At 40.6% G+C, this 12,830-nt stretch overlaps 1 protein-coding gene across 1 annotated transcript in view; it reads right to left on the bottom strand.

Annotated features, from left to right (window-relative positions):
* Positions 1 to 3,595: 3,595 nt before the first annotated feature.
* LOC118426868 (dynein heavy chain 5, axonemal-like) overlaps positions 3,596 to 12,830 on the bottom strand; it is a 92,120-nt gene continuing 82,885 nt past the window's right edge. The window contains 3 exon segments of the mRNA XM_035836433.1: positions 3,596 to 3,747; positions 4,548 to 4,709; positions 8,555 to 8,715. Coding sequence (XP_035692326.1) covers positions 4,560 to 4,709; positions 8,555 to 8,715 — 311 coding nt within the window. The 3' untranslated portion in view covers positions 3,596 to 3,747; positions 4,548 to 4,559.

Raw genomic sequence — 12,830 nt, 5'->3', positions numbered from 1 at the left:
GGAGTGGGTGAATATGTGGACATTAATGACAACGCATGCCCCCATATGTTCATATATACTCGTACGTACACGTATCTGTTTGTTGGATCTTCAATGTTGCTCTTGCTCTGGAGAGGTAATTTCAAATGTCCCCAAGGCGGTTATCAAATAGTTGTTATACATCAAGTGGCGAAATGGGAGAGTGGGTAAATATGTGGACATTAACAACGCGTGCCCCCATTAAACAGTTCATTGACACTCATACGTACACGTGTGTGTTTGTTGGATCTTCGAATTCAATGTTGCTAATGCCCTGGAGAGGTAATGTGCCATTTCCCCACAGCGGTAATTAAATAGTTGTTATACATCAAGTGGCGAAACAAGGGAGGGTGTGGATATGAGGACATTAATGACAGCGCATGCCCCCATATGTTCATATATACTCGTACGTACACGTGTCTGTTTGTTGGATCTTCAATGTTGCTCTTGCTCTAGAGAGGTAATTTCAAATGTCCCCAAGGCGGTTATCAAATAGTAGTTGTCATACATCAAGTGGCGAAACGGGAGAGTGGGTAAATATGTGGACATTAACAACGCGTGCCCCCATTAAACAGTTCATTGACACTCGTACGTACACTTGTATATTTGTTGGATCTTCAATGTTGCTCATGCTCTAGAGAGGTAATGTGCCATTTCCCCACAGCGGTAATCAAATAGTTGTTATAGGTCAAGTGGCAAAACGGGGGAGTGGGTGAACATGAGGTCATAAATGACAACGCATGCCCCCATGTGTGCATAGACACACGAATGTACACGTGTTTTTTTTTTAATGTGAAATGTCACTAACGCTCTGGAGAGTTAGGTCTAATGTGCAATTTCCCCACGGAGGTAATCAAATACTTGTCATACGTCAAAAGCGGAAGCGTGGGAAGAAGATGTAGTCATTAATGACAACGTGTTTCGCCACATGAAGTCTTGCCGAACATCTACAGTGCCATTATTTTAACTACTTATGTCCAGACTACATATGTTAAGTAATTAGGTTAATGCATATGTAATGCTTAGAAAAACAGAGAATGTATTGTAACAGACCAAATCGTTTAACTTGTATATTACGAGTACAATATGTCAATGCGTCATTTACACATTCCCGTACTATATGTAATTAGTTATAGACCTTAGACTAGTGTCATTGTATAAACTGAGTTATTACTGTTGCCTTACATTGTACCGTGTACAAATGTCGTGCAATAAAGTAGATTCTCATCATTCTTACATATTTTTACATGTGGGGTTTACAGTGGTAAGGGGTGGGTGAAGCCTGCAATATCTGATTACCTTGTTACACAACTGACGACAAAATAAAACATGTACTTCTTGAGCTATTCTTTGTCTGACTTCTACCTTGAGAAAAGTGGACCCTACAATCCCAAAACACTACGGTTTATTATTCTTCCTTGCAAGAGCTATCTACCACTCACGACGTCAATAACGGTTAGACACTAAGGTAATAAGATACGCCAAATAGCAATTACTCTAATAGCAATTACTCAACTGGATATGATTTTGGAAACGGTCAGATGTTTGAGGCAGAATCCACTACCTTTCGTCAGTGACACTAAACAGATCTCGTTGGAGAGCAGGTCTATAGATCCTAACATAGCTAGACCCCAGCATTATATAATTTCTAGGTTCACAGAACACACACTCACACACAGACAAACGCGCAGACACACATACGCACACAGACCTCTCAAAAACACAACATCCTTGGAGAAATTAAATATGATAAAACCACATTTAAAAAGAAATCTTTTATTGTAAAACACCACGATAGTAATAGTTGTCACAATATAATAATGGCTCAAACTCCAATAGTGCGGATAATGCATAATGGAGGACAAAGCTGAAACCAGGAGGCTATTTCATTTTCCACTGCATTGACACAACATTCAACACATAGTATCGTTACAGCGTAGAAAAATAAAACTTCTCTACGTGTTTGTGGAATGTGTATTCACGGTGCTATTAGTTCTATTCTTATTTCTAAACGTTACGCTATATTGTAACAAACTGAGCAGCTTAACACCACTTGTAAAAGTATCATATTACCCTACAATATATCATATGACAATCACACGCTGGTTAAAATACCACCCATGAAGTGATAATTAAAAGTGCTTGAAATATAAATTGTGAAGTTTAATCTTAAGATTGAGAAAATAGGAAACTTTTGACCAGCTAGTATATATATGAAGAAGTTGGAGGTTTTTCAAAGATTTATGGATCGGATGGTGCGAAAGGTTGAAGGGTTGCCACCGATAGTAAGGGATGAAGTTCCTCGCTATAGCTGCCAGTCAGATGAGTAAGCCGCAAAGGAATTTTCCCAACACCACAGCAACAACTGATAACACCACAAGGCAAACATTTGGGACCATCGTTTGAAGCCATCCAAAAGGTATGGTGGCAATAGCACTGCATGCATAACAGGTGGCAGTTGTGTCAAAGCATAAAAACAATATCTGCATATTCACTCAATATCTCGTCCCAAGTTTGTAAGCTGTAAAGCCAAATAATCTACTCTAAAGGTTAAATATCTGTTTTAAGAGGACGGATTATCTAAATTACCATACTTTCAAAGTGGACGGATCACCACATAAGGCATTATATGCCTTCATCTCTTGACATACACAACTTTGGTGTAATCAAGTCTAGCCTTTTAAGTACAAAGCAAACCTAAAGAAGAGCTGTGCGCTTACTTATCGGTTCACCCAATCAAAGATTCCCTCTAATTATTACATGGTTATGAACTTAGAAGTCACAGTTTCAGCACTGCAAAAATTAAACAACGTTTCCATCTGGAATGTGGAGTAACCTGAACAGTTTCTCAATGGCAAAGATGTCCATGACCGGATCCTTTGGCCAGATCAAGAAACTTTATATGAAATTGTGCTGCCCAGCAAATATGTTGCTTTAACCTTAGTGCTTTACTTCAGATCTGGCCAAATCTTAGAAATAGTCTCATCGGCTTAAAGTTTCTGTTAAAATCTTAACTTTTCACTTCAGAAAATGGCTTTTCATCCATAGATCGAGGCTTCTCCAGAGCAAATGCTTGTTGAGTTACTCGTATCCGTGTCTTCATCAATTTTTAGACATGTGCTAGATACAGAACGCTGCTTTATACAGTATGCAAAAGTTTGCACCATCACTGCATTGGAAAGTTTAAAGTTAGTAATCAACAAAATAACATAACAAACGAATACTTTTAGTATATATCCATATTTTGAAACATTTCGCAATTCTTTTCAGACAATGTAGAAAGATGTGGAAGGCTTTCACAATGGTGAACATTTTGTGAAAACCATGCAGAGGAATTATAGGTTCATCCAGACAACATAGTGTTGCATAGAACTAACATCATCAAACATAACAAATAGTAACATCTATATCTGTATTCATGAACATTGTCAGGATTCTTGGTAGACGATGTAGGAGATTACGTTCATTAAGACAAGATAGTGTTGTATAGAAGTAAGATCATCAAGCATAACTAACATTAACATCTATTTCAGCTCTGTATGTACGGTTCTTGGTAGACGATGTAAAGGAATGAGGCCATCAAGACTACTTCGTGTCGCAGAGGAGAGCGCAGCCCCTCAGGACCCAGTGTTCGGGGTTCACGCCGGTCTTCAGCAGAATGTGCAAGATGAAAGTCAGGTCCGTGCGTTTGGGCTTCTTATACACCGGGCACGAGTAGTACTGGATGGTCTGAAACGGTTCGAGGAAACTTGACGTTAGAAAATCACTCAGAGCAACCCCAGGAGGTCCTGAAGCTTTCGTGGGGGTTCATGGTGGGCCAGGGGCTTTGGGGCTGTCGCAGCAGAAACATGGTGGGTGGGGTTCCTGAGCTTTAACAGATGATAGGGGATGGTTGGGGCATTGTTAGAGGTGCACAGCAGCGAGTTGCAATGCCAGCTGCAAGTTGTGTTTTGCAGTGCATATAGCAGTCGCTATGGGAACCATTGCTGCAGTGTCAAGTTAGGACAGTTAGTGGTTAGTGCAAACAAAAAGTAAGGTACGTAAGATAGTTATATCTGAGCTATTCATGCACCAACATGTAATCAGAAAAAGCCAGGGATCAACAACAGAAAATCAACAAAAATTCAACGAATAACATCAATGAAATAAGCAAATAAAATCTGCACATTTTGCACAAAAAATCCAAACATTCATTTAAGAAATGATGTGATCGCAATATATCATCATGAAAAAAAACAAGGACTTTTGTATTTTCCTCTTTTTTTTTTCAAAAGAAATCAATCAAGATCAAATAGCAACAGCAAGCTTCAAGGTCAAATAGCATCAGCAATGCATGCATTGAAGAAGAGGTTCAAACAGTAACAAGCAAAGAAATTACGCAAATCATGAGTTCATTTGCTGTTAGTTTAAATTACAGGTAGTTACACCTTCGATATGCCCCTTTTCCTGATCAACACCAAACCAACACCAAACTCTGTCTAAGGGGGGATTTTTCTCTTATTGCACAGAAACTGAATCATACTCAACACCTTTCTAAACCTCTATTTTGTGTCACAGAGCAAGGCGGTTCCTCGGAGGACCCAGTGTTCGGGAGAGTTGGTCGTCCTCAGCTTCAGCCTCAAGATAAAGGTGAGATCCGTTCGGCGTGGCTTCTTGTAAACGGGACATTCGTAGAGGGCTACTCCTGCAGGCTGTATGATGTGTGCGTGGGTGTGTGAAAATTGGGGGCGGAAGTACAAGTTCATTTTCTAGTTTCATACAGTCATTTTGTGATCAACTCTATCTTTTTCCACAATTTTTCACCACCTTACCTTGTCTCAGAAATTGCAATTCATACTCTTTCTGTAGCTGTATAATTTGTGTATGTGTGAAAAGTGGGGGCAGAAATTCAAGTTCATTTCCTACAGTAATACCATGTCATCATCATCATCACAGTTGAGTTGCCCAGACCAGGTAATCAAGTCTATTCTCTCCACAATTTTTCCACCTGCTTATCTTGTCTCTGGAACTGCAATTCATCTTTTTGCAGGCTGTATAATTTGTGAGTGTGTGTGAAAATTGGGGGCGGAAATACAAGTTCATTTCCAACAGTAATACCATGTCATCATCATCACCATCATTATCACGAGCAACTTGCCTGGACCAGGTAATACTATGTAATCAATTCTGATGTCTCAACAATTTATTCCACCTGCTTATCTTTGGAATTAATTGGAATTACAATTCAGCTTCTCTCTGTTAGCCCATGTGTATATGTGTGTGTGCAACAAACTTGCATTGCCTTAACATCTGTAGGGTTGGACACGTCCAGTAGCCCTATTGTCCAGGGCAAGTGAAAGTGCTGATTGGGCAAGTGCATAACCTACCCAACTTGTCCGATGGGGCAAGTAAGATTTTTCCATTGAATGAGATTTTGACTTTTTACAGTCATGACACCAAGCAATGGTCAACATAGAAAAATAGTCTAATATAGAGTCCATTCCAAGACACCATGCGGATGTTTGTTGCCATTTTTTAGAATTGATTTTAAAGTTTTGTAATAATATGTCTAGGACATTTTACTCTTCAGAAATATTTTTAACACTGTTTCAACTTTATAAATATTTCTCTGGTCCTGTAAAACTTTGGAAATATTCATGGTGTGGAATTGGATACTTCTAATGGTTTCTAAATAATGATAACAGCATTCTACCATTATTTACCATTTTCTACCATTTTCTACCATTTTTTGTAAATGGTTCAGTGGGATGGGAAGATAGCAATTCACACATCCTTGCAAAATATGGTTGGGTGCCATGCAACAATGGCGCACCACAAAGGATCCACCAGTGCCCAGCAGTGAAATCTAAAAATATACAGATGCAACAATAGGGCTTACTTTTATGGGGGCAATAAACTAATTTTACCATTTGGCAAGGTTTACAAATATTTGTAAATATTTGTAAATGTGAAATAATCACACAGGGGTTTCACAATTATTCTAAATAAAGATATTTTTGTACAGTTACTTTCAAAATGTTTATAAAATATTCAAAGGAATTCAAATAGATGAGTATTTTCTTAGTCAATTTTTTGAAAAGAATTTAATTATTGTGGCTGAGATATTCTTTTATTCAAAATAATCCAGACTAATTATAAATATTGTTTAAAAACCCTCATGGTGTCTTGGAATGGACTCTATGTGCTTTTAGTGAATTTTAGAAAAGTTGTCCTACCCTGATCTGATGGTGATTAAGGCATTAAATTTTGCTTTTTAACTGTAATGGTGACATGGATCGTTACAATTAATGTTGTATAATTTTCAATGGCTGCGACAGAATCAACTACAGACTAGGATCTAAGAAAGGTTTTTCCGTAAGAAGCTGGCTGAATTTTGTACGACGGATGCACGAATAATGGCAACATGTTGTGATGGTACAACGCTCGTACGACACAGGTGACCTAACCCTTGCAGCTGAGTCATCAGGGAAAACGTTAGGTCAGGACATCACAATGTGTCTGAACTTCAAAAGGTCTCTGTCTGCCTTGTGTGCTCCTGTGTGTGTGTACAATGTACGTTGTTAAATTATTCCCGACCATTTCCCAATGAAACAGCTCCAGCAAAGACATTTGAAGCTCACCATTTGATGCATCCTTTGAACTTAAAAAGGCCTGAATGACACAGATTGTTCTTTGTATTGTGTAGGTTGTCATGACCTGTCTCACAGCACTGTTAACGCTTTCCAAAGGAACATTACGGTCCCCAGGGCTATATTTGAGAACCTACCTCTTCCTGTATCCGTTGAACTGGCTTCAAGGAGCATCAAGAGAACCAATTACCATGTAAGTACACACACTAGATAAAACGTTACATCTTTTGTTAACACAGGAAATGTACTATACCCTGGAGCTCAGGTGGTGTATTGTGAGTGACATTTGACACCATCTATAAGAAATTAGGACACAAGCATGCAGGAAGATATAACTTTACATGACATTGTATATTAGTAGCTACCAAAGTCTAGTCTATCAAAAAACAGCATGATAGATGCATATATGGTATTAATGCCATATTTAGCATTTCTCTGACAATATTTATCTATGGAACAACTAGAAACACTATTCCTTAAATTCACATAGAATTTATAATTTGATGATGCTAATATTATTAAGGAAGTAATTTAAGCGTTGCCTTACCCTTCTAAAGCTGATCATCTTTAGCAAACATTGTGGGAGGAAAAAGAGGCACTTAGTCAAGTCTACACACAGAACACTAAATTGAATGCTTCTTGCTTTGATAGGATCATTAGCAGGTATAATAATAGCAAAGTGTCTGAGTGTTTGTTAAAAGGAATGTCATGAAACTTGGGCATTTACACCTGGTGTCTAACATTTACTTAGATGGTACAAATCAAAATCAATGCTGAAATGCTTTGGACTAACAAGAATTTATTCCAACTGACACAAATCAAAGGTGAGGAATTTATGATTGTAAAGACTGAACCAATTTTATTTACAGCTGAACACAAATCTAATGTTAACAAAAATCCAGTCAATTCTAGCTAGCGGTGTACTCTATGGATAAAAAGTTATATATTAACTGTACCTGTCTGGGGGCAGCCTTTTTAGATAGAGCAGAAAAGTGAAATACAATTTTAGACAGACACAAAATTAAATTCACAGCTATAAATGGACAACTGGCCTTGATTATCTACTACTTGAAGTTTTAAAATGGAGTTTTAAAGGGTTTTAATTAACTAGAATCAAGAGAAAGTTACAACCAAATTGGCTTATTCAAAGAGAGTTGAAAGATTCAAGTCTAGAACATCATTCAAGACTTTTCACAAGCCTTAGTGTGTACCAAGAATGCATGCCTTCCCAAAGCTATCATCACCATCATCATCATCTTCACTGCATCTTTGCAAAGCTATGCAGTTAATATCAAAACTTCAAACTTACCTTTCTCTTGAACACTTCCTGCAGCAGCCATTTATGGATAAGATACCCAGACTTGTTACGATACAATAATTATCATGGAATAAAATTATTTCATAAACAATGACACTGTATACAAGACAGCACAGAAAACAAGTTGTGTGTGTATGAGAAAATGTTGGCATAAAATTCTATTCAGGTCTTCGTTATTCTTTGTTTTACCTTTTCACATATAATATACCTCATGAACTATTCTGATTCATCCAAATATGTGACTCTGTTCATTGACTAAACTCCACATGCACAGCAGGGCACATTGGGGGTAGTATGTCAAAGCGGACGTTCCTTAGACATACATGTGTGTTGCTTTGTAAACCCAAAATCTGGACATGTATCGATCATGGTCTGCGCATGAGCAGCTTAAACAGTTACCAGGCTTAGTGGTCTCAGAATAATGTAATACAGTAGAAGCTGTTAAACTGCACACCCCAATTGTCAGCATATTTCACCGCAGAATTTGGGGATTCCTTGCAACTAACAGAAGTGTGCGGGTATCCGTTGTGCAATTAACTGGCTTCTACTGTATACAAATAGATGGAAAGAAAAAAATGACGATATTTACCTGTTTCTTGGTCTCATCCTTGGGTCCAGCATTATTGATGGCATAGATGTGAACCACGGGCATGTTGGTGAAGAGCACTTTGGGCTGGGGCTCAATCAACTTGATGTTCTTTCTGTCCCAGCTAGCTCCGTCCAAGAACAGGCCGTACACATACACACCGCCTGGGAGGGAGGGAAGAAATGAATGACAAAATGAATGAAAGACAGGTATGTTAGTGAGCACTTTGGATTGGGGTTAGATCAGCTTGATGCTATTCTTGTCCCAACTGGCTCCGTCCAAGAACAAGCCATACACATACACATGTACACACTGCCTGGGCGATAGAAGGAAGAAATGAGTATGAAAAAGGGATGACAGACAACAACACAGGCATGTTGGTGAACAGCACTTTGGGCTGGGGCTCGATAAGTTTGATGTTCTTTCTGTCCCAACTGGCTCCGTCCAAGAACAGGCCATACACATACACACCGCCTGGGATGGAGGGAAGAAATGAATGACAAACTGAATGACAACACAGGCATGTTAGTAAACAACACTTTAGGTTGGGGTTCAATCAGTTTGATGTTCTTTAATTTCTGTCCCAACTGGCTCCGTCCAAGAACAGGCCGTACACATACACACCAACTGGGCGATAGAGGGAAGAAATGAATGACAAACTGAATGACAGTGACACAGACATGTTGGTGAACAACACTTTGGGCTGGGGCTCAATCAGTTTGATGTTCTTTCTGTCCCAACTAGCTCCGTCCAAGAACAGGCCATACACATACACACCGCCTGGGAGGGAGGGAAGAAATGAGCGACAAAATGAATGAAAGATAAAGACATAGGCATGGTGGTGAACATTACACTTATAAGGCTGGGGTTCAATCAGCTTTATGTTCTTCCTATCTCAATGGCTCAGTCCAAGAACAGGCCGTGCACATACACACCACCTGGGGGAGAGGGAGGGAGGGAAGAGTAAGAAAAAGAATGAAAGACAATGACACATGCATATCGGTGAACAACACTTTGGGCTGGGGCTCAATCAGTTTGATGTTCTTTCTGTCCCAACTAGCTCCGTCCAAGAACAAGCCGTACACATACACACCACCTGGGAGGGAGGGAAGAAATGAATGATGAACTGAATGAAAGACAGGTATGTTAGTGAACAGCACTTTGGATTGGGGTTCGATCAGCTTGATGTTATTCCTGTCCCAACTCAGCCAACTGGCTCCGTCCAAGAACAGGCCATACACATACACATGTACACACTGCCTGGGCGATAGAGGGAAGAAATGAGTATGAAAAGGGATGACAGACAATGACACAGGCATGTTAGTGAACAACACTTTAGGCTGAGGTTCAATCAGTTTTATGTTCTTCCTGTCCCAACTGGCTCCGTCCAAGAACAGGCCGTACACATACACACCGCCTGGGATGGAGGGAAGAAATGAATGACAAACTGAATGAAAGATAGGCATGTTGGTAAACAGCACTTTGGGCTGGGGCTCGATAAGTTTGATGTTCTTTCTGTCCCAACTGGCTCCATCCAAGAACAGGCCATACACATACACACCGCCTGGGATGGAGGGAAGAAATGAATTGACAAAATGAATGAAAGATAGGCATGTTGGTAAACAGCACTTTGGGCTGGGGCTCGATCAGTTTGATGGTCTTTCTGTCCCAACTAGCTCCATCCAAGAACAGGCCGTACACATACACACCGCCTGGGCGATAGAGGGAAGAAATGAGTATGAAAAGGGATGACAGACAACGAAACAGGCATGTTGGTGAACAGCACTTTGGGCTGGGGCTCAATCAGTTTGATGTTCTTTCTGTCCCAACTAGCTCCGTCCAAGAACAGGCCGTACACATACACACCAACTGGGCGATAGAGGGAAGAAATGAATGACAAACTGAATGACAGTGACACAGACATGTTGCGAACAACATTTAGGCTGGGGTTTGATCAGTTTGATGTTCTTTCTGTCCCAGCTAGCTCCATCCAAGAACAGGCCATACACATACACACCACCTGGGGAGGGAGGGAAGAAATGAGTATGAAAAGGGATGACAGACAATGACACAGGCATGTTGGTGAACAACACTTTAGGCTGGGGCTCGATCTGTTTGAGTTCTTTAATTTCTGTCCCAACTGGCTCTGTCCAAGAACAGGCCATACACATACACACCGCCTGGGAGGGAGGGAAGAAATGAGCGACAAAATGAATGAAAGATAAAGACATAGGCATGGTGGTGAACATTACACTTATAAGGCTGGGGTTCAATCAGCTTTATGTTCTTCCTATCTCAATGGCTCAGTCCAAGAACAGGCCGTGCACATACACACCACCTGGGGGAGAGGGAGGGAGGGAAGAGTAAGAAAAAGAATGAAAGACAATGACACATGCATATCGGTGAACAACACTTTGGGCTGGGGCTCAATCAGTTTGATGTTCTTTCTGTCCCAACTAGCTCCGTCCAAGAACAAGCCGTACACATACACACCACCTGGGAGGGAGGGAAGAAATGAATGATGAACTGAATGAAAGACAGGTATGTTAGTGAACAGCACTTTGGATTGGGGTTCGATCAGCTTGATGTTATTCCTGTCCCAACTCAGCCAACTGGCTCCGTCCAAGAACAGGCCATACACATACACATGTACACACTGCCTGGGCGATAGAGGGAAGAAATGAGTATGAAAAGGGATGACAGACAATGACACAGGCATGTTAGTGAACAACACTTTAGGCTGAGGTTCAATCAGTTTTATGTTCTTCCTGTCCCAACTGGCTCCGTCCAAGAACAGGCCGTACACATACACACCGCCTGGGATGGAGGGAAGAAATGAATGACAAACTGAATGAAAGATAGGCATGTTGGTAAACAGCACTTTGGGCTGGGGCTCGATAAGTTTGATGTTCTTTCTGTCCCAACTGGCTCCATCCAAGAACAGGCCATACACATACACACCGCCTGGGATGGAGGGAAGAAATGAATTGACAAAATGAATGAAAGATAGGCATGTTGGTAAACAGCACTTTGGGCTGGGGCTCGATCAGTTTGATGGTCTTTCTGTCCCAACTAGCTCCATCCAAGAACAGGCCGTACACATACACACCGCCTGGGCGATAGAGGGAAGAAATGAGTATGAAAAGGGATGACAGACAACGAAACAGGCATGTTGGTGAACAGCACTTTGGGCTGGGGCTCAATCAGTTTGATGTTCTTTCTGTCCCAACTAGCTCCGTCCAAGAACAGGCCGTACACATACACACCAACTGGGCGATAGAGGGAAGAAATGAATGACAAACTGAATGACAGTGACACAGACATGTTGGTGAACAGCACTTTGGGCTGGGGCTCAATCAGTTTGATGTTCTTTCTGTCCCAACTAGCTCCGTCCAAGAACAGGCCGTACACATACACACCGCCTGGGCGATAGAGGGAAGAAATGATTAATATGAAAAGAGATGAAAGACAACGACATAGGCATGTTGGTGATGTACAACATTTTAGGCTGAGGCTCGACGATCAGTTTTATGTTCTTCCTGTCCTAACTGGCTACGTCCAATAACAGGACGTACACATACACACCGCCTGGGGAGGGAGGGAGGGAAGAAATGAATGACAAACTAACACAGAATGACAGACAATGACACAGGTATGATAGTGAACAACATTTAGGTTGGGGTTTCATCAGTCTGATGGTCTTTCTGTCTCAACTGGCATCGTCCAAGAACATACACACTGCCTGCATGGGGAGCGGGGGAAGAAATGGGTAAGAAAAGGAAAGAAAAACAACAACACAGGCATGTTGGTGAACAGCACTTTGGGTTGGGGCTCGATTAGTTTGATGTTCTTTCTGGCACAAGTTGCTCCGTCCAAAAGTTCAAGCCATACACAAACACGATTTGGGTAAGGCCAGAGGAAATGAATAAGAAAAGGATAGCGGACATCAAATCCGTCATCAGTTTAGTCAGCTGTTCATTCATATATATATATATATATATCATTCATTCATTCATTCATTCATTCATTCATTCATTCATTCATTCATTCATTCATTCCTACAGCTTGTCACGTAGCACAAGTACGGTCCAATTGATCTATTTGCTGTTCATTTCAGTTTTTATATTTCACTGCTTTCTTTAACCACTTCTTGCTTTCATTTCAGTTCACATGTCAATGCAATCTGTTAATCTGCTTGTAATTGGTTGAGCATCACTTGCACTATGAAGTAACCAGCAGAATTTCTAATTGAAGCAGACACCCACTGGATTTCTGAGGG

Source organism: Branchiostoma floridae, chromosome 12 (assembly GCF_000003815.2).
Source record: "Branchiostoma floridae strain S238N-H82 chromosome 12, Bfl_VNyyK, whole genome shotgun sequence".
Taxonomy (NCBI): Eukaryota; Metazoa; Chordata; class Leptocardii; order Amphioxiformes; family Branchiostomatidae; genus Branchiostoma; species Branchiostoma floridae.
This window is presented reverse-complemented; position numbering and strand designations above follow the sequence as displayed.